The 23,551-nt window shown below is 42.2% G+C and overlaps 1 protein-coding gene across 2 annotated transcripts; it reads left to right on the top strand.

Annotated features, from left to right (window-relative positions):
* Positions 1–5,219: 5,219 nt before the first annotated feature.
* Positions 5,220–22,387, top strand: LOC106584182 (vascular endothelial growth factor A-A). Of its 2 annotated transcripts, XM_014169146.2 has the most exons (7): positions 5,220–5,934; positions 7,237–7,279; positions 10,917–11,113; positions 11,685–11,761; positions 12,212–12,244; positions 19,416–19,547; positions 20,757–22,387. In XM_014169146.2, exons 1-7 carry the CDS (start codon positions 5,866–5,868, stop codon positions 20,776–20,778), a joined length of 573 nt encoding a protein of 190 aa, XP_014024621.1. In that variant the 5' UTR covers positions 5,220–5,865; the 3' UTR covers positions 20,779–22,387. The 2 variants fall into 2 exon arrangements, with proteins under 2 accessions (XP_014024621.1, XP_014024642.1); XM_014169167.2 differs by lacking the exon at positions 19,416–19,547 and having other exon boundaries at positions 5,223–5,934.
* The last annotated feature ends 1,164 nt before the right edge of the window (positions 22,388–23,551 follow it).

Here is a 23,551-nt window from a genome sequence, read left to right as displayed (position 1 = left end):
TGTAGAAAATAGTAAAAATAAAGAAAAACCCTTGAGTGAGTAGGTCTGTCCAAAATTTTGACAGGTACAGTGTATATATATAATATCTTAATTTATTTCCACAATTAACAAATAATACACATATTAATGTAAGCTGTTCATTAGTAGGATTGTCACCTATAACCAGGCAATTATTATTTTTGCAAAGAATTATTGTGTTTCATCCAGTATTGATCCTAACATCATTACCCCATAGCAACAGATGTGGGACACACACACACATACATACAAACTCAAGAGAAGACTTGATATGCAAATGCATATACAGTTGTAGCTGTTTGAGAAGGCATGCAACAGTTTTGCAAGAATGGGGAGATTTGATTAACCACTGTCAAGTCCTAGCTAATGGAGCTCAGATACACCCCCCTACCCTGAAACACACACATGCTGGTCCCCCGCTGTGACCATTTTCCCAAGCATCTCTGTGCAGTCAGACCTTTTAATTATTTTATGCCACCAGGGCCACAATAATTTGCCCCCTCTCTGATTGTTAGAGTGTGAGCCCCTCCCCATGGGTTACTGCAGCTAGTGTTGCCAGCACTGCCTCTACCTGGGTGAAGGCACCCCACCGAAATTCCCACCGGCTAGGTACGAGGTCATCAAGGTCCTCATTAGCAGCTTTGAGAAATTCCACCCATCCAGGGGCTTTGGCTTTGTTAGACCAGCCCTGCCAGGCAGGCTGAGACTCCCGAGGAGGCAGTGCTGCCATAGTTGGTCTCTGACCATGTTTATCTTTCTGTCTTGGCTGCGTATAGGCTACTTGCAGTAGTGTATAAACTTAACCGCATGCTAGCATGCCTAAACTTAACTTCGTCCGAACCACTTGCGCATTCGTGTAAATACTACTGGTTTTACAAATCGTGAGTGTGACAGTTTCTCGGGCTGTTGCGATTTGGACAATGTTACTGTTTCTTGTGAGATCCAGTTGCAATGGACAGTTTTCTAGCAGAGGTTACATGAGATCTCTTTCCGTACAGTATGATCTGATATGTATGAATGAGTTAAATTTGGCATGCTCTGACAGCGTGCCTTTTCATCCGCAGTATAATCTAATTGCCACTGATTAAATAATGTGGGACATAACATCTGCCGTGTCTGGACAATTCACATATTTATCCTTAATATTCCTTATCACTTCTTTTAGGCCCATGTTTTCAAACTGAGGGTGAATGGATTTTAAACCAAAGGACAGGTAGTCAAGCTGACTGTTTTGATGTGTGAGACCCTACTGTACATGAAGATCAGTCATGGGTAATACGTATTAATAAAGACTTGGTTTATTGACAATGAGAAAGGACTATGCTGGAGCAGCTTATTGGATAATAATTGTATGTAAGAGCTGAGGACTTTGAAAAATGTAAGTGGCCATTGTGGTGTTCAAATCCTGATAATAGGGTTTAGTAGTTATACAAAAGGTGAAGGTGGGGTAGATTGAATTTTTTACAGGTGTTCATTGTGTGAGTTTTTGGATATTACCTGATTGACATATCTTTGGTAGGGAGTATTCACTGTTCTACTTGCTCGAGTCTCTGATGACTCTGAGGTCTAAATGCTGAATATCCCTCTGCTACTGTGAAATGTAAACTAATCAGGAAGCATGTGTGTTTAACCAGCAGACAGAATTGAACAGTACACACAAACATGCGCCTCTGTGTGTGTATGTTTTGTGTGGGTGTTACCGCTGAAGGGACAGGAAGAGAGCTCATTAGGTTTCTTGGGCCAAAACACTGAGGATATTTCGTCGAATCAGCACAAAGCAGGGAGGCTCTTATGGAGGCAAATTCACCTGCTTGTTATCTTTCAATTAAAAGACAAAGCTCCGCAAACAAAAGGAGTGACGCTCTGTGGGCACGACGAGTCCTCTCCGTCCTCCGGCTTAGGTTACATCACAGCAAAGAGGTACTCCCTATGCCTCGTTGTTCTACTCTCTCCCTCTCTTCTCCTTCCCCTGCACTCGTGGTGTGATGGGTTTCCCAGCCCTAGTTTTGATCTGCGGATGCACATGTTATCATTGTGACTCCCCTGGACGTTGGGTTCAGACTAAATATTTTAGCAGAAATCATGTGACAGGTCTTGTAGGCCTCCGACCGGCTCTCAGGATTAAGGACAGAGGTTATGGCCTAGAGTGGTGAAGTGGTTCAGCTTTGACCATCAGGCTCACAAAGTTTGGCAGGGTGAGGTTTTGATGCAATTCATTGGGTGGGGGAAGAAAACATTTTAATATCATCCTAACACCCAAACTACTTATATATTATGATTTCTATAAGCATAAACATGAGTTTATCAGTGTCTTACTCTGGTACAAATTCGTAGATTATCGAATCTCTCAAATACGTAATAAAAAGAGCAACAGACGTATAACCATGGCAGAAAATAAAAGGGGAGAAGGGACCTTGACAAACAGGTCTGAGACCGTTAGACAAGACATCTAAGATGGGACAATATGTACCCACACATAGGGGGTCAAGGCTCAGATTCCTTGTCAAAGACATATAGAAAGTTACTTTTCATAGATTCCCTCAGCAAGTGTAACATCTAATCGTATAGTGGATTAAGCATATATGAGATGTGGCTATAATGCTGATGATACAATGTGCTTACAGTGAGCATTGAGTTTGAAATGGACATGAGAGAGAGAGGAGAGCGAGAACAAGGGTTGACTTCTAGCAAATAATTACTCCCAAGCATGTGAACAGAGCGAAATGTACCTTTTCTTGCTATTGACACGTTTTGAGTGCAAATATGTTCTTGTCTGCTGTAAAATCATATTATTTCACTAATAAATGATGAGTCAAATGACTCCACAGTGTCCTCTACAGGTTAACAGTTTCAGTTCAATGAACAGAGGGTGAAAAAACATTAGCACCTGTGACTTGCCGGTCAAACCATAATCATCCCATAGAAGAGTAAATAAAACTTCACTTTTATTGAGATTCTATTTGGGTGACAAGTAATATAGCCTATTCAGACCAAATTCACATGTAACCATCACAGACAAGCACATATAATGACAACTCCCATTCACAGGAAATATAGGGGAAATTTGAGGGAAGGCAGACATGTCAAGAATATGTGTATTAGAATGAATGCAATATGCTATGGTGCCAGATACACCCTTTTTATATCGATTACATATCCTATAGGATATATCTAAACCCATGCTTCATGGGTAAATCTGTGTGTGAGTGTTTGTAAATGGTATGCATGTGGAGTATTTCCATTCGCCTCACCCTTCGCTCATTAACCATTGGTCACAAAACCTTTCTATGCTCTACAATAGTCATTTGAATGTCAGTCATACTTTGAATAACTGTACTTTCCCATAGTTGGAAATATACTATTACGTCTATTTGTTCTGTCTCCACAAATCTAAATATGATATTTTTTAAAGGTTACTTTTAAAACACTACAAACTTATCCATATATGGGAAACACTTTGCTTTGTGTATGGGTATGTGGACAGAGTTGCTATACTCTCATTAACTCGATATTTAAACTCATTTAGAAGCCTCAGGAAGCTAATCAACACAACAAGGTCCTCAGCCCTGGGGCTGTCCTCGATATGGATCCTGTCTTACGTGAGAAAGAAAGGAGAAAAGACAACAACGAGTGAGGTGAGGGATTGGAGAGGTCAGAAACCATGGAAACTATGTGGAGTGCCTCCACTAAAGCAGTGTTCGAGAGAGAGAGCAGTGACCCATCGCTGTGATGGCGTAATACTGGTACAATGTTATAGTGAATGGGGAACATGCACGCTTCTACTGGGCCACAAAGGGATGGAGTTGGTGCAGGGGAGATGGGATTTAGAGGATATGGATATTATGTGTGTATTTTGAGATTGAGTGTGTCTTAGTGAGAGTATGTTTTGGGGGGCAGTATTGGGGAAAGCGGGACTGTGTGTGTGAGAACTGAAGCAAGAGAGGATGGAGGTTCTCTGTATCTCTCTCTGTGTGTGTGTGTGTGTGTGTGTGTGTGTGTGTGTGTGTGTGTGTGTGTGTGTGTGTGTGTGTGTGTGTGTGTGTGTGTGTGTGTGTGAGATATCCCATCCGTACAGACTCATGCAGTCCCCCTATTAAATTAATTCCTTGTGTAACAAATATGTAGCAGGCATTCCATCTTCCCTACGCATAAAGATCAATTATCGAATATGTATGACTTGTTCTCTTCTGATTTACATGACAGATGAAAGAGGATGAATACCAAAAACAATTGTGCTTTTGGAATGCTTAAATGCTGAAACAAGACCTCCAATATCAAACAATATGTCCACGCAAGTCAAGAATCTGACATGTTTCAGTTGATTGTGTTGGCTCAGCCATGCCTAGCTAAGAGCTTCCTAAAGCGCACCTGAACACAAGTGTCTTCCTCACTTGGGAACATATAATGACATTTTCTAAAGTTTGACTTACTTTCTAATAAGGATAATTTCTTGCAACTTTCAGCACCTAGAACGTGCTATGATAATGAGGCTATGGAATGAGCCTTTTATGATTCCTGAACTCAGCATCATGTGTGTGGTACACCAAAAGCAAACCACTATACAGCCCAGGCAAGTCCCTCTCCACTCTTTCATACCTGAACATCCTCACCTACTGTACTCTGTATCCTTTTAGAGATCCAGGCATCTCTAATGTCCAATATAGGCTACAATCTCTGTTTAACTGATCAACTAAAAACATGTGTGCACCACCACCTCCAAGCGCTGGAAGTTAACTTTAGGTGCAAAAGCGATTCCTGCAATAGTATAGGCCTGGCCTGCTTCTAATTGGGTATTTTCACATTGTTTATGGTAACTCTTGCCAATACTTTAACATACAAAAACCTTTGGTTGAAAAATAAGAAGCATGTCAATTCCAATATTTCAACAAAATGGTAAATGGCTATCACAATGATGAATGATTCAAAAGCTGCAAAGAAAAAAGGCCACAAGAGACCATTAAATGCACCAACAACACAACTAACTATTGGCCATTTAATACTTACCATTTTAAACGTGTCATGTATTATATTTTTCATAAAAATTGTGACTTAAAGCACTCACCAAATCGCACAATGTGAACATCTCTGTTAAATATTTGATGGGAGCGCGCCCACCACCCCTCGCCACCAACCAGTAACGCCCACATTGGGGATCTAACCAATGAGCGCAAACGACGTCCTACAGTCGACACGTCCGATTGCTAAACGCAATAGCTGACGATCGTGGAACAGTAAACGCGCTACAACGAGCGAGAAACAGAGGTGTATGACAAGATCTCCTTATTCTGCGCCTGGACGTCCAAACCCAAAGTCAGAGTAAAACACATTTAAAAAAGCAAGACAAAGGAAAGGGAGACCGTTTCAGTGCGTTTCAAGGAGGATCGCTAACGGATCACTTTGCATAGGCAAACGCTCACCCTCACTTACTGTGATCAATGTTGTTATAACTCAGCCGCCGCTTTCACACAGTTAAGTTGCTTTCAGAAGTTGGTGAAAGTTTTCATCCTGGTGAGCAGATAGTAGGACGGTGATGTTACGTCCATTATGGGGTTTCTAATGTGGATGTAGAATAGAAATCTTGGAAGTCTCCGGATGACCGACGCATTTTGGATGTTACCATTCTTTGGGGCTATTCTCTGAGATTCCTTAGAGGCGGTTGCAATCCCCAAAAAAAAGGATTCCTCTCAGGTGGCACATCTGCTATGTTTGGATGGATTTGATTTTACTATAACCAAGTTATCAAGAAATTGTTGCGTTTTTTTGTGTTTTTTCTTTATTATTGTGTCTGATCCAAACGACAGCTGAAATTTTAGTACAACTGTACCACTCACCCTCGGAATTACAATCATGAACATTGGCAGTTTTGTACAATTATTATTTGCAGCGCTGCTTCAGCTTCATTTTTATGCAGTTAAGGTGAGAATTATATTTAAATCGGAGGGGCATCAGATGCGTTTGAATTAGGAATACAATGCTGTTCATGTTTCATTAATGAGGGGATCGCCCTTATCGCTCAACCTCGTCACTTGCTGCTAGGTGTGTAGGCCACTTACAATGTATTCACTTTCTGTAAATCATAGGCCTAATGAGAGATTTTATGTCACATTTGAATTGTTAATCCTGACGTTTGACATACATTTTGGTCCTTTTGGGAAAAAGTGCCATAGGCCTATTCCAATTAACGCTGTCTTTTCTATTATAATTAGGCTATTATTTGTATTATCATTATAACTTTTGAAAATGCACAATGCACCCGGCATTAATGTCAACAAAATAGTAGGCTAGGCAAAATCGGAATTTTGAGTGACGTAAAAGTGAAACGAGTTGCCTCATTACACTAACATCATCCAAAATCACTATTGTCGTGATTTAATTCAATTGGATTCCTATTGAATAAAATTACGACAACATAATGTCACTACACCCACTGGCCACACACTGGTTGAACCAACGTCGTTTCCATTGAACCAACGTGTAATAGAGGTAGAATTGATGTGTGTGTCCAGCGAGTTGATTCCAATATTGGCAATGTATTTGCTCTCGTTTGTAGGCTAGTCTACTGTAATGAAAAGCAAAGTCCAGACGTCCTGTCTATTGAGAGCGCAAGGACTAGTGCAAACCTGTTGGCCCCTAACCGAATAGCCTAGCTGGCTCGCAGAAAGTATAAAGTGTCAACGTGTATTTCACTCCCTACTTAAGGCTAATAATAGCCCGTTTATATTAAACTTAGGCCTTGTTAATAACAAATATTCGCTAAAAAATCTTTACGATAACCTGTAAACGCTAACAACGGGCAACCCATCTCAGTCGTTCATCTATAAAATGACATAGGCTTCTTTCTCACGCAATATTGAAGAGCTATTGCAACAGTCAACGTCCGGTGATAACGTGACTTGAAGCACTGCTGTGATGCCATTTTCCCTCTGCACTTGCCCATAGGCGGGAAAATATTCAATGAAGTCGGCTAGCTGTCATAATAAGGAGGGAATGTATTGGAGTTCTTGCTGTATAATAAGCTAATGGCTTAAGGACATACCAAAAAAATTATTGTGCATGCAGTTACATTATGGAAATGATGTATACATAATTCAGGGAGGCAACACTGCATTGCCTTTTTTTACAACGTGATGCATAGCCTGCCATATAAAAGAATGTGCATGACATAGGCTAAGACGTCAAGCTTGCTCTAATGGGCTTACCTGTTTTTTTTTTTTACAGACAGCCCACATACCCAAGGACGGGGAGAAGAGTAAAAATTATGGTAAGTGCTGAATGTACAAATGTATTACAAGTGCAATATTTTATTCTCAGTGTTTTACCCTTATTGGGGGATTTGGTGTGTGAATAGCCACCTAGTGGACATATTCTGAATCGGAATTTTCACAGAAAATACTTTTTCAAGTTTAGGCCTTCAATGAAAATACGTTTTTGACAAATTGGCTATTGCACATAACAAAATATTTACATTGTAGCAATGCTCCCTCTCTATCAGTGAGAGAAGATGGGTATCATATAGGACCCCATGGTGCTATTATGAAGTCTTAGTGGTGAGTCCCTGAGTGAAAGGCGTTACTTGGGACTTTGGAATTACAGTAAAAGTGTGTCTGATCTAAATAGGCTGGTATATGTTAACAGACAAGATTACTGCATGAATTCAAGGCCACTGCTGAATTCATGTTTTATTTAGCCTTTTTCTTCCTCTTCTGTGTGATTTGGTCACATGGCAAACATATGGTCAGATTGTCAGATTGTACGCATGGTTATGTTTGTTTATTGACAGTGACAGAGTGTGTTTCACTTGTTAGCTGTGTTCAAGGTTAGCCATGTTGGTCAATAGTGGACACAGACAGGTTACTCACTGTCATACATCAGGGACTGGCCATCAGCAGAGAAAACACAGGAATTGAATTGTGGTTGTTTGTTATTCACAGCACAAGGGCAGCGACTCCCTTCCTCTTCTCTGACACCTGTTAGCGGCTTCTGACCTTCATTACACACACACACACACACACACACACACACACACACACATCACATTAAAACAAATGTTGCCTAGGTACTAGAACTCTGCTAGACAGAGTGTGAAGCAGCAGCTGTGCAGAGAGAGACTGTGGGGCTCCGCAGAGCCAGAACAGCACAGGGAGACGTGTTGGGCTGGTGACCTTGGGCTGTAGACGGAGACACTCCTGTCTATGGCAGCGAGCCAGACAGACAGACAAGACAGCCTTTCTCCCCCTACAGGCTGGCCTGGCCAGGGCCTGGGCTTCTCCTCTGAGAGCAGGTGCTGGGAGGGATAAAGGGAGGTATGGACACCGCATCTGCTGACAAGGCAAGTCATCCATGGGCTAGCAGCAGCGGTGCATGGTTTGAGAAGGAGTAACCGATCCCGCTACGACAGGCAGGCAGTGGTGTCTCAGGATGTTGTTGTAGCATTAGGTGGGAACTGACCAGGCCGACTGATTAAGGGGCGGGCTGCCGGGGGTCACATGTCAGAGGTGAACCCTGGCACCGCACATCCTGAGGTCATGGGCTGCTTGGATGACCTGGGGGTCAGGAGGGGGACGGTGTCGCTGGGAAACCAGTCCATAGGATGGAGGGTGGGGGATTATTCTGGGATGGAGATGGCTAGGGTTAGTCAGCATCTGATGAATTGTGGGTTGTATGTACAGTTGAAGTCGGAGGTTTACATACACTTTAGTTTGGAGTCATTAAAACTCGTTTTTCAACCACTCCAAAAAAAAATTGTTAACAAACTATAGTTTTGGCAAATCAGTTAGGACATCTACTTTGTGCATGACACAGGTAATAATTGTTTGCAGACAGATTATTTCATAATTCACTGTATCACAATTCCAGTGGGTCAGAAGTTTACATACACTAAGTTGACTGTGCCTTTAAACAGCTTGGGAAATTCCACAAAATTATGTCATGGCTTTAGAAGCTTCTGATAGGCTAATTGACATAATTTGAGTCAGTTGAAGGTGTACCTGTGTATGTATTTCATGGCCTACCTTCAAACGCAGTGCCTCTTTGCTTGACATCATGGGAAAATCAAAAGAAATCAGCCAAGACCTCAGAAAGAAGTTGTAGACCTCCACAAGTCTGGTTCATCCTCCGGAGCAATTTCCAAACACCTGAAGTTACCACGTTCATCTGTACAAACAATAGTACGCAAGTATAAACACCATGGGACGACGCAGCTGTCATACCGCTCAGGAAGGAGACGCGTTCTGTCTCCTAGAGATGAACATGCTTTGGTGCGAAAAGTTGAAATCAATCCCAGAACAACAGCAAAGGACCTTGTGAAGATGCTGGAGGAAACAGGTACAAAAGTATCTATATCCACTGTTAAACAAGTCCTATATCGACATAACCTGAAAGGCCGCTCAGCAAGGAAGAAGCCACTGCTCCAGAACCGCCATAAAAAAGCCAGACTACGGTTTGCAATTGCACATGGGGACAAAGATTGTATTTTTCGGAGAAATGTCTTCTGGTCTGATGAAACAAAAATAGAACTGTTTGGCCATAATGACCATCATTATGTTTGGAGGAAAAAGGGGGAGGCTTGCAAGCTGAAGAACACGATCCCAACCGTGAAGCACAGGAGTGGCAGTATCATGTTGTTGGGGTGCTTTGTTGCAGGAGGGACTGGTGCACTTCACAAAATAGATGGCATCATGAGGAAAGAAAATTATGTGGATATATTGAAGCAACATCTTAAGACATCAGTCAGGAAGTCAAAGCTTGGTCACAAATGGGTCTTCCACATGGAAAATGACCCCAAGCATACTTCCAAAGTTGTGGCAAAATGGCTTAAGGACAACGAAGTCAAGATATTGGAGTGGCCATCACAAATCCCTGACCTCAATCCTATAGAAAATTTGTGGGAAGAACTGAAAAAGTGTGTGTGAGCGAGGAGGCCTACAAACCTGACTCAGTTACACCAGCTCTGTCAGGAGGAATGGGCCAAAATTCACCCAACTTATTGTTGGAAGCTTGTGGAAGGCTACCTGAAACATTTGACCCAAGTTAAACAATTTCAAGGCAATGCTACCGAATACTAATTGAGTGTATGTAAACTTCTGACCCACTGGGAATGTGATGAAAGAAATAAAAGCTAAAATAAATCATTCTCTCCACTATTATTCTGATATTTCACATTCTTAAAATAAACTGGTGATCCTAACTGACCTAAGACAGGGAATTGTTACTAGGATTAAATGTTAGGAATTGTGAAAAACTGAGTTTAAATGTATTTGTCTAAGGTGTATGTAAACTTCTGACTTCAACTGTATATGGCATCTGTGAGTGCGTTTGTATCGTGTAGCTTAAACATGTGGATGTGTTGTAATTGTACTTGTGTGTGGCTTTGAATCTGTTGTGGGCACATGAGCAGGTTTGACATTATTTTGCTGGGGGACATTAAGATCCTTGTCAGCACAATAGTCTGCTTTGTTACGTTTGAAGCCATATATATGTGGCTTTGTTTATCTGCTAAGCTGGCTTTAGCAATGGGAACCACTCAGGAAACGAATGCCTGTACCTTTTGACGACCACAAAGGCACACAAGTACTCTCTTCCACTGCCAAACGGAACCAGAGCAGATGGGATATTCTAGGAAGTAGAGGAGGCATGGAGAGTTAGGATAAAGGAGAAAAAGGGACACAACTGGGGAATGAGCGAGGAAAGGAGGATGAAAGAGAATGCATTGGAGAGTTTTACTAAGTGGAGAGGATGGATGTGCTGTTCTTTACAGTGTAGCAGTTTTGTGGTAGGTTTGCCACTGATGTTACTGTCTTCTCCTCAAGGAATCTTACTGTTACTGACAGTTATCTACGGCACAGTGAGGATGAGAAAGAAGCAGTACTGATGTTCTCCCTCTGCTCTTCCTCCTGCAGTGGTCCCGTTCATGGACGTGTATAACAAGAGCATGTGTCGGACACGGGAGATGCTGGTGGACATCTTCCAGGAGTATCCAGATGAGATTGAGCACACCTACATCCCCTCGTGTGTGGTGCTCATGCGCTGCGCCGGATGCTGCAACGACGAGGCGCTCGAGTGTGTCACCACGGAAACAAAAAATGTTACCATGGAGGTAAGCGCCAACTCCAACTCTCGCCGGGACCGGTGAACAGGGGATTTGTTCACCCCTCTCTCTCTCATTCCATCTCTCTCATATCACTTATAACCCCCTCTCTCTTCCATTGCTTTTCTCACTGGTTCTCTCTGTCTCTCTCGCTCGCTTTGCGTCTCTCACTGTCCCATGGGAAAAGTGAAGCAGCAGGGGCCTGGCATGTCAGCGATTTTGTTTACCCTTGCGAACCCTGTTTACGCCCCTGTTTATGAGGTTGAAGTCTCTCTTGGCCACGGTCAGGAGTCAGGACTTACTGTTGGCATAAGCCTAGGGTGGAAAGGAATAAGCTATAGGAATGTGATACAGCGCATGCCTGGCTATGGTGTCGCCCTGTCTTCACCGACCGGTTAGCTAGTGGCCAGACTGTGACCACTTTGTCAATGGTCAGAGCAATCACTCACTAAGAATCTCTGAGGTAGTAATGTTGCGGCAGAGGAATTTTGTTTGGGCGGGGGGGATTGACCCAAGTAAGAGACTACAAACCCTTTTTCAATGTGAATTTTAATGTTTAATATCTTATGTTTCTCTACAGGTAATACAGGTGAAACAGAGAGTATCGCAACATCATTTTCTGTTAAGTTTCACAGAACATCGAAAGTGTGAATGCAGGTAAGAATATTTCTCAGGCCTATAATGATTTCAGGCTTCAATGTTTTTTTGCTTACTGGTTAAAGGTCCAATGCAGCTGTTTTTATCTCAATATCAAATCATTTCTGGGTAATAATTAAGTACCTTACTGTGATTATTTTTCAATTAAAATGTTAAACTGAAAACTAGCTGTTATTGGTGGAGAGATTTGGAAATCTCTTTCTTATTGGTCTATTAACTAATTATTTAGGCCAAAACTCCATCCCACCAAATCAGGCTGACATTTCAGTCGGTCTTTTCAAACAGCTCTTACATTAAAAGGGCATTATCATAATTTTCACTATTTTACAGTATTATTCTAACCTCATAGTGTGGAAATATGTATAAAACATAGGAAATCATGTTTTTGACTGCACTGGGCCTTTAATATAAAGCTAAATGTTTTGTTCTCTATTTTCCTCTTAATTTCAGACCAAAGCCAGAAGTTAAAGCAAAGAAAGAAAAGTAAGTACATGTTTTGCGTTGTTATTGAGTTATTTGTGGGATGAGGGGAGGGAGCTTTCTGTGTTCCGTTTGACTCCCACTCTGATATTCAAACGGTCGAAACAGCTCTATCTGCCAGTCCCAAAATATCTCAATATATTGATTGACCAGTTTCCCAACCAATCATCATCCCTTTCTCACAGACGTTGTAACTTAACACAGAAGGCTGGGGCCTAATCCTCCCGAACCAATAAGTATTCAGTATTCCTCATGTTGTTTGGCCACTGTACATGCAGATGAGAAGCAGCCAGCTGGACACTGTGGTAGCAGCGACCATGTGGGGTAGCACTAACGCTAATGCTAATAGTAACGGTGAAGCTGCAGTATCTTTTACCCCTGCTGCACTGAGAAGTCAGCAGCTGCCCTACTTTGCTGATAGGATTGAGTCGATCATTTTAAAGAGTGGTGAGAGGAAGTGTTAGGGTGCCTTCTCTACTAGTGATTGGGATCATCAGCACCTCATAGGCTCCTACACCGCACCACATAGCCCTGTCTCTCTTTTTTACATAGTGATGGAGGGGAGGTAGAGGCCTAGTTCTCCGTGTTCCCTTCACGCCTTGTGGGAGTTAGAGGACTAGCAGCACACCTTATGGAAAAAACAGCCTCTCTCCTCTGTCTTTGCTGATAAGAGAAGTGATTTTTTTTTTTAACGGGGTTTGTTTCATTTTGTCTTCCTGCCAGGCTCTCTTTGTTTTATGGCGGTCGGTTTAGTGCTTTACTGTGCGGCTGTAACAGTTGGGTTGAGGTAGTTAGCTAGCGCCAGACCACCCGCAACTGGCCGGGCTGTCCAGCAGCCTTCTTCTTAGTTTCAGTTGCTCAAGCCTGACCCTCGGCCCTCGTGGCTACTTCCACAGTGTAATCATTGCAACAGGTGTCATTCAGTTAAACCATTTTTATTTTTAGAATTGTAAATAGTGGATGAGCCTGGAGACGGAGACGCAGTGGACGTGGTTAGTTACAGGCAGTGTGGAGGGAGGGAAACCGACTGACTGTCAGTGTTGATGCAAGTGTGTGTGTGTGTGTGTGTGTGTGTGTGTGTGTGTGTGTGTGTGTGTGTGTGTATATGTCTTAGCCACCTCAGCTGCAGCTGGCACGTCAGAGGATGTCCCTTGTTTTAATTGGATAAGAACCACGCAGGGTTAAAGCCCCATGGATCAGTGGAGGAGAGATGGGATCATGTTAGCTACCTGAGAGGGCTAAATCAAATCCGTTTGTAATGGGGCTGAGCTGAGCCTTGTCCTCGCGTTGTGCCACACACACCTCTGCTTGTCACCCAGCACGTAGGCAGACAGCTCACCCCAGCCAGGCCAGGGTAGGGTGCAGGAAAAAGACTGCCTATTCATGAGCTCAGACACACCCTTACTCTTTCACTCAAATGCATACTGTACATAATACTCTAGACCAACACTTGGGGCTCTATTTTAACAAACCTAACTCAATTATAAATCTAAGGGCAGGCGGTAGCGCTGTAGGTTCAAGGGTGTGTCAGAAATATTTGAGCTATTTTCACTATTACAATTATCTGCGCACTTGATGGTGTTGGCGCGAAAGGGCTGGGTGTTGATGAAGAAACTAGTTGTGGGTGTCGAGGCTTGGCCCCTCACTGGCCAATCAGAACGTGCTCCATGGCGAAATATGTTGTTGCTCAAAGTTGTGTATTTACAGTATTTTATGTTTTGACTTGGAATAAACGCCAATTCCAATGAGTGTCCGTTATGTTTTTTAAAATGGCTTACAGAAACGAAGTAACAAAATGGAGACCTATCTTTGCTAAATACCTTAACTTTATCCCATTTGCAGTCCACATTGTTCTAAGTAATTGCAAGGCTTAAATAGCATTCCCATATAGGATAGGGGCTAGGCCTACTGTAAATTGCATTATAGCTGAGCACAGACATGACAAACATTGTCAATAAGCAATATTAAATTAATTATTGATAAGGCCTACAAAGAGAACGAATAGTTCTAATCAAATTCTAAACAAAACAAATAAAACCAGTAACATTAAAAGAAAAACAAGCAATCTTCTTATTTTTTTTTTAAACAACAACAATAAATAATTGTAACATGTAATGATATCATCAAATTGGCATGATAAAAAGAAACGCATTGCTGTTGAACCAGCCTGTTGTAGGCCTAAGGGAGGGGTTGGGTTTTGAACATATGAAACGGAAAACAGACAATTGTTACAGATACCTTCTAAATACGCGGTTCACCGGTATTCAACGAGGTTCTCATCTTTCGGTTCATGATGGGCATGACACGTGGCTTACATCATGGAGGAGGGTTTACACACATCCAAAATGGGACCGCATGACAAAAATAATGTGGGCCTACCTACAATGCATAGATCAAATGTATTTATAAAGCCCTTCTTACATCAGCTGATATCTCAAAGTGCTGTACAGAAACCCAGGTTAAAACAAACAGCAAGCAATGCAGGTGTAGAAGCACGGTGGCTAGGAAGAACACCCTAGAAAGGCCAAAACCTAGGAAGAAACCTAGAGAGGAACCAGGCTATGAGGGGTGGCCAGTCCTCTTCTGGCTGTGCCGGGTGGAGATTATATTATTCTAGATAAAAAGGGAATGTCAGCTCACTGTTTTACTCCTCTCAAACTTAATATTTGAATAAAGCTTTGGTGATTTAAGATTTATTTCCAAGCGGTGTCAGGAGCCAAACCCTGTATCGACAGTCTTGGGGGGGGAAAGCCTTCATTGAGAGGAGGGGAGGCTATACTTTGAGTCTATGTATGCGGATGACTCAACACTATTCACGTCAGCTACTACAGTGACTGAAATTACTGCAACACTCAACAAAGAGCTGTAGTTAGTTTCAGAGTGGGTGGCAAGGATTCTTTTTTCCTAAAACTTAAAGCATTGTATTTGGACAAAACACTCCCTAAACCCTAAACCTCAACTAAATCTTGTAATAAATAATGTGGGAATTGAGATGACTAAACTGCTTGGAGTAACCCTAGATTGTAAACTGTCATGGTCAAAACGTATTGCTGCTGTAGTAGCTAAGATGGGGAGAAGTCTGTCTATAATAAAGCAATCCTCTGCCTTCTTAACAACACTATCAACAAGGCAGGTCTTACAGGCCCTAGTTTTGTCGCACCTTGACTACTGTTCAGTCGTGTGGTCAGGTGCCACAAAAAAGGACTTAGGAAAATTGCAATTGGCTCAGAACAGGGCAGCACGGCTGGCCATTGGATGTACACAAAGAGCTAATAATAATAATATGCATGTCAATCTCTCCTGTCTCAAAGTGGAGGATAGATTGACTTCATCACTACTTTTGTTTATGACATGTTGAATGCACCGAGCTGTCTGTCTAAACTACTGGCACACAGCTTGGACACCCATGCATACCCCACAAGACATGCCACAAGAGGTCTCTTCACTGTCCCCAAGTCCAGAACAGACTATGGGAGGCACACGGTACTAAACTCAGCAAAAAAATAAATGTCCTCTCACTGTCAACTGCGTTTGCTGAAAATAAACTTAGCATGTGTAAATATTTGTATGAACATAAGATTCAACAACTGAAACATAAACTGAACAAGTTCCACAGACATGTGACTAACAGAAATGGAATGATGTGTCCCTGAACAAAGGTGGAGGTCAAAAGTAACAGTCAGTATCTGGTGTGGCCACCAGCTGCATTAAGTACTGCAGTGCAACTCCTCCTCATGGACTGCACCAGATTTTCCAGTTCTTGCTGTGAGATATTACCCCACTCTTCCACCAAGCACATGCAAGTTCCCGGACATTTCTGTGGTGAATGGCCCTAGCCCTCACCCTCCGATCCAACAGGTCCCAGACGTGCTCAATGGGATTGAGATCCGGGCTCTTCGCTGGCCATGGCAGAACACTGACATTCCTGTCTTGAAGGAAATCACACACAGAACGAGCAGTATGGCTGGTGGCATTGTCATGCTGGAGGGTCATGTCAGGATGAGCCTGCAGGAAGGTTACCACATGAGTGAGGAGGATGTCTTCCCTGTAATGCACAGCGTTGAGATTGCCTGCAATGACAACAAGCTCAGTCCGATGATGCTGTGACACACTGCCCCAGACCATGATGGACCCTCCACCTCCAAATCGATCCCGCTACAGAGTACAGGCCTTGGTGTAACACTCATCCGACCATCACCCCTGGTGAGACAAAACCGCGACTCGTCAGTGAAGAGCACTTTTTGCCAGTCCTGTCTGGTCCAGCGACGGTGGGTTTGTGCCCATAGGCAACGTTGTTGCCGGTGATGTCTGGTGAGGACCTGCCTTACAACAGGCCTACAAGCCCTCAGTCCATCCTCTCTCATCCTATTGTGGACAGTCTGAGCACTGATAGAGGAATTGTGCATTCCTGGTGTAACTCGGGCAGTTGTTGTTGCCATCCTGTACCTGTCCCGCAGGTGTGATGTTCGGATGTACCGATCCTGTGCAGATGTTGTTACACGTGGTCTGCCACTGCGAGGACGATCAGCTGTCCATCCTGTCTCCCTGTAGCGCTGTCTTAGGCGTCTCACAGTACGGACATTGCAATTTAATGCCCTGGTCACATCTGCTGTCCTCATTCCTCCTTGCAGCTTGCCTAAGGCACGTTCACACAGATGAGCAGGGACCCTGGGCATCTTTCGTTTGGTGTTTTTCAGAGTCAGTAGAAAGACCTCTCTAGTGTCCTAAGTTTTCAGAACTGAGACCTTAATTGCCTACCGTCTGTAAGTTGTTAGTGCCTTCACGACCTTTCCACAAGTGCATGTTCATTAATTGTTTTTTTGCTGAGTTTACATAGAGCCATGACTACATGGAACTCTATTCCATATCAAGTAACTCATGCCAGCAGTAAAACTAGATTTTAAAAAACGGATAAAAAAACACCTTATGGAACAGCAGGGACTGTGAAGCAACACAAACATTGGCACAAACACATGCATACACACACACGATAACATACTGTGTGTGTACTAATACATACACATGGTTGTAGTACTGTAGATATGTGGTAGTGGTGGAGTAGGGGCCTCAGGGCACACAGTGTGTTGTGAAATCTGTGAATGTATTGTAATGTTTTTTAAATTGTATAAACTGCCTTAATTTTGCTGGACCCCAGCAAAGTATACAGGCACCAAAAGCACATTAGGCTACTATTGTTCCATATGGGCAGTGTGCTTCACGGCTGTATAGGCTGAGTTTCCGCTGTCAACATTCATGCCATAACCAACTGTGTTACCACTAAAACCAGCTTTTGGTTGGTCTTAAATATCCCTATCAGCACTGTCTGAAATTAGCACTTTGGATCATGTTTTTAAGGACACGCCTAAAATATTTCCACCCCTCCGATCTGAGTGCAAACGTGCTGATATAAGACAGGTAAATGACCGAATTTGGCGTTAGGGCCGGAAAATGTCTACGCAATTTTTTTTTACATGGCGAAATTGTAAACTAACGTGCATTTCACATTAGTGCCGCCTTAACGCCAGCCGAAAATAGAGCCCTTGATATGCATAGACTGATTTACACAGGCAACAGTGGATGCATTTACATTGACACACGCATTTACATTGAGACACACACACGTTCAAAAAGGGATCGATCCCACTGCATATTAGGAGACTAGATTAGAAGGGAGATGCCTGACTTAATTGATTGTCTCCTCTTTGGCCTAACCTCTATTGATTGAACTCTGTATGAGTGTCCCTGCCTCCACATAGGTGTCTTTTCTCTTTTGCCCTGTTCTCTATTTTCCAGCGGCAATGACCAAAAGAGAAAGAGAAAGAAAGAGAGAGACACTGGCATGATGAGCTCTGAGGCCTCTTCTGTGGCGTGTCTGCAAATGGGCACTATGTCTCTCTTGATGGTTGGTTGATTTTGGAGGACCTTGTTTTTATTTTGTAAAATGCAAACCTCTTAGTTTGGCATGAGGAGGCTCCATTTTTATTTTAAAGAAACCTTTTTTTGTCTGGCGTATACACCACTTAAGTCCATGGCGAGGGCAGTAATGTGAAGTTGAAGTGAGTGAGAACTGTCAGGTAATGATGATGTCAGAATGAAGCACTAATCCATGGCAGCAGAGTCAATGCCATGTTTAGTCTACACGCTGCTAGGAGTTTGCTCTTTTTCTCTGTTGCCTTTTGTTTTAGCAGATAGGTGGATGGACCAACACTGTCGTCTTCAATTTCTACCACTATAGTGCCAATTGGTTTGGTTACTTTAAGTACATTTACATTTTAGTCATTTAGCAGACTCTTATCCAGAGCAACTTACAGTAGTGAATGTATACTATTCATACATTTCATTATGCTTTTCTTTTTTTTTTGTACTGGCCCCCCGTGGGAATCGAACCCACAACCCTGGCGTTGCACACACCATGCTGGCGTTGCAAACACCATGCTCTACCAACTGAGCCACAGAATGCCTAGACAGGCTTGGCTCAGTGTGTTTGGTTAGAGTTATTGTAGCCTTGAGTGGTACACCGAAAGGGCTGCTTTAGGTTGCTTTGTTCCTGCTTTTAGACGGGAAGGTCTAGAACATGGCGCAGACGTGATCTGACCTCAGATAGCTAGTAGAAATACGGCCAACTGCGTCGTCTGAGACAAAGCGTAGCTTAATCTCGTCTGGTGCATCGCAGCTCTCCCCTATCTCTGTCCTTGGTTTGTCTATGGTGTGTGCCCCCCTATCTCACATGTTCACCTCCATAAAAGATACTGCATCTTTAAGCACCAGCGATGGCATCTACTGTGAAATTAATATGATTTAGATTGTCTTTGATCTGTATTTTATAATCCTTACATTGTGCTTGAGCCTGCACTTGCTCAGCCCAACCATCGTCCTAATGTCATCCTAACATCCCATTAAGTTGTGGCGCTCATGTGAGCATGTCTGTAGGGTAATTGTAGTGGGAAATATAGGCAGATTGTGGGAGGGATGGGTTTTTAAAGATGGCTGCTCCCTTGTGAGCATGTCATTGGGTGGATTGGGAAGCAAATGCTATGTGTTCTGTGTTTCTGCTGTGGCCTTTATCTGTCTGTGGGTTGGGGATGGTGCATGAGTGTCTGTCTGCACCCTTTTTCTGCTGGATACGCTCTATAGCTTAGACCTCTCTCTTTCTCCCTTTTTGCTTCCCTTTCAGCCACTGTGAGCCTTGCTCAGAGAGAAGAAAGCGCTTGTTTGTGCAGGACCCTCTGACCTGTAAATGCTCCTGTAAATTCACACAATTAGACTGCAAGTCCAGACAACTTGAGTTAAACGAAAGAACTTGCAGGTTTGTTTACGAAATATTATGATAAACAACGTGACTTGATCTCTACTCCGTTCACCCACATCTACATCCATCCACCTTTTTGCACTTCTGTCATTTGCTCGATTTTTTTTCTCCTGCTGAGAAATGCATGCTTCTCACTTTCTTATAGAATGTTTTTGTTTGTATAGAGAATTGTGTGGGACTGTTTGCTTGTAAGTGTGTTTGTATTGTCTGTCATGCGTAATATTCTGATACTGTTCTTAACATCATCCTTGATGTTAGAACTGTGACTCTATTATTGTGCGTTAGTATATTTGTATATTTGATCTAGCTAGTATAGTGTATTCCCTTTGCATGGTAGACACTTAAACTAGACAATACGCAAAAAACAGAGCCTTTCTCGCTTTAGATTTCCTTTAAATTAATGCAGTATATATATATATATACTAAATTCTAGCACCAAGCAAGATGTGTGTAGGGGGTTGGGTTTTACGTGTGTGCGACAGTCCGCACCATATTGGGTCAGTCTGTAGTAATGCCCATTTATTCAGACCCACACTTATCATCCTACTTATCTCCCAACATAGTCTCCTTATCTCTTTCCCATCGCTACATGGATATATATATATAACCACCTGCGTAGGAGGGGAATTTTCGCATCCATTGTTGTTTTTAAACTTCTACCAGTCTTGATCACACAAATAGAAAGACATGTTTATAAGTCAGCACAGTACAGGACTCAAGACAGAACTAACTCATGCACGACACTAACACTCAAAGGGAAAGTGTTTCCCTTGGTTCCTAACTATGAACGAACAGGCTCTTAATTGAGTGAATGTAGAGCTGGTGTCCATGCTGCTCGTTTCTAATGGTCCTACTCATAACTCCTACAAGGTGTAGCCCTAAACTCAATTACTAATCGGTGATTAAAACTGCTTCCGGTGAAACTCCCACAAGGCCTTGTGTTGGTGACATCCCTTGACACTACTATATACATCCCTGACCTTTGAACCTTAGGGGCCCCCCACACGGTTTGCTGGATTTAGAGAGCCACACATGAGTGGGGTGACCAGCAACATGATTCTAATTGGTCAGGGGAGGAAGAGGGAGGGCCTGCAGGAGTTTTCCACATTTGGGGTGATGTGATTGGCTCCAGGCTACACCCCTGCTGGGAGGATGATTTGTTGCCCATCTTCTAACCTACTGTCTGTCATGTCTTGTCATCCACAGATGTGACAAACCAAGGAGATGAGGAGAGGGGGACAATGAAATGAAGGAATATTTTCTTGGCACGGCACTTTGAAACCTGAGGACGCATTCCCTGGATGGACTGAAAATTACAATGAAAGAAGGAGCAAGAGCGAACGATGGAGAGAGACTGAGATAACAACATGCTGTTGTATATTTCTAATATATATTATATATATATATATATATATATATATATATATATTCTAAAAGGACAATGACATTGTGTATTGCTGCTATAAAAAAAATGAGACATTATAAAGTGAACGAATGCGCCACTGTCTGGCGTGTGAATTGGACAAATTGTTTAGTTGCCAGGGTGTTTGGGCCTGCACGTGGATAGGACTGAGTTTTTGTCAGAATACATTTTATTTTATGTAACACTTCACTGGATGTTGGTCTGCTGTGGATATGAGTATCTTAAATATATCTATATAAAAAACTAAGAGAAATAGTGACCATAACTTCACTGAGAGGTACAACGGGAACATGTTTCTCCTCAGGCCTCTGAAGGTCTAGAGAACTGTCAGAAAGCAGAACTACTTCCTCTATGGGGTTATGTTTTTGTCACTGCTGTATCTACTGATACCAGATAGGACTCGGTGTGAGAATAATTCTAAAGGGATATTAAACGTAGGTATGCATGGAGACGAGAGAATACTGAACTTGATTCCGTCTTCCGCTTAGGAACAGTGGCATTCAACTCACCACTGTCAAAATCAATAATCTCTATTTGCTTTGTTTGTCTTCATTTGTTTTCCAAAGAAATAATTGCACACACATTAAAGAATAGTCCATTATAGAAAAAATAACGATCTGTATATACTTACATAATATCCCTTTGTCTAGTACAGTACATCTAATTTATAATGCTAGAATATTTTCAGTATTCTGTGCATTTAATTTATATATTTATATTCAGTGTTATGGTTGATATTGATTTTACTTCTTCACCTGGCAATGTTATCACCAATCTGTTTGGCCATGGAAAACATGGAAAACTGTAGATGTATTTCTTTTAAAAAAGAACAGAAAGATAAACTTCAACATTCCTGAAAATGAGATACTGTATGATTTGTTGGGCTAGAGAGGCTGGTAGCATGTGTCTTGACTTTGTTACAAACAAACCCTGCCACAAACATGCTTGTGAAAAAGATGCACAGCCAACGTTGCAGTTTCAGGCTGTTGTCGGACATGTGTTTTTGCACTTGAGTGCCTGAAGACACGTCATGAGGAGGACTGAGGGCGTCTCCCTGACCTTGGTCAGGTCAGCTTGGGAAAACTCCACACTGAGAGACTAAGACTCTGGCCAGCCCACTTTAGCCAGAACAGGACTTGGCCTAGTCGGGAACCAGGAGCATTAGGAGACGATGCTCTCTGCCCTTTGATGAAAAAAGAAACATTCTATTTGTATTTCTGTGTCAGAACTGCTTTTTTGTTTGTTGTATCATGTACAGACACATTTGTAGTATATTTTCCCATTAATATATTTATTGGTGCTGTAAAATTATCAGTTTTACAATAGTAACATATTTTTTTGTTTTTAGTGTAACTATTAACTATATTTATTTAGAAAATATATTGTTTTTTATTAAACAGAAAATGCAGTTCTCTTTGGAAGCCTCTTTTTAACTGTTTTGAAATCACCTCTGACATTTTGATCAATCTAAAATAATTTGATCAAGTAACAATATAACAAAATCCTACTTTATTTATCATTCCTAAGCCAATTGATAAGGCATCATAAAAGTACAAGACTACAATAAAATACATGCAGTGCAACATACAGGTATCTGCTAAAATAAAGGAAACACCAACATTTTAATTTCTTTTACCAGGCAAAGCAGTTAAGAACAAATTCTTTTTTCAATGACGGCCTAGGAACAGTGGGTTAACTGCCTTGTTCAGGGGTTGAACGACAGATTTTTACCTTGTCAGCTCTGGGATTCGATCTTGCAACCTTTCGATTTCTAGTCCAACACTCTAACCACTAGGCTACTTGCCGCCCCAAGTAAAGTGTCTTAATAGGGCATTGGGCCACCACAAGCCAGAACAGCTTCAATGCACCCTGGCATAGATTCTATAATTGTCTGAAACTCTATTGGAGGGATGCATCACCATTCTTCCATGCAAAATTCCGTCATTCGGTGTTTGGTTGATGGTGGTAGAAAACGCTGTCTCAGGTGCCGCTCCAGTATCTCCCATAAGTATTCAATTGAGTTGAGACCTGGTGACTGAGACGACCATGGCATATGGTTTACATTGTTTTTATGCTCATCAAACCATTCAGTGACCTGTGGATGGGGGCATTGTCATCCTATGGGGCATAGCCATGATATCCAAAATAATGGCCGGAATAATGGCCTGCCCAGCATGACCCTAAGCATAATGGGATGCTAACTGCTTAATTATAGGTCTCATGGTCCTTTGCATGAGTAGGTCCAACTGGTGCTTAAACCATAAAATAAACATTGAAACAAAAGTAGCCACAAAAGGTTTTGATCTATTCATACTTAACAGTACATGAATGGCAGATGTACATAAAAAAGTGGTAGATTCACTTTCACTTCGATTCAATATGTATCGCAGAGGTTCCGTGCTATAGTGTGATTGAAGGGAAAGGTCATTTCCGATTGAGCCGCATATGCAGCGTTTACCATGAATGCAGTTTTTGCAAACATTGCCTTTACATTACAATCGCGCTATAGCACTATAGCCCTTGGTTAAGTGGTCAACACCACAACACAATAACTTACAATGAACAACAAGAGGAAAAT

Source organism: Salmo salar, chromosome ssa02 (assembly GCF_905237065.1).
Source record: "Salmo salar chromosome ssa02, Ssal_v3.1, whole genome shotgun sequence".
NCBI lineage: Eukaryota > Metazoa > Chordata > Actinopteri > Salmoniformes > Salmonidae > Salmo > Salmo salar.
The sequence above is the reverse complement of the archived record's forward strand: the minus strand, read 5'-3'. Positions and strand labels throughout refer to the sequence as shown.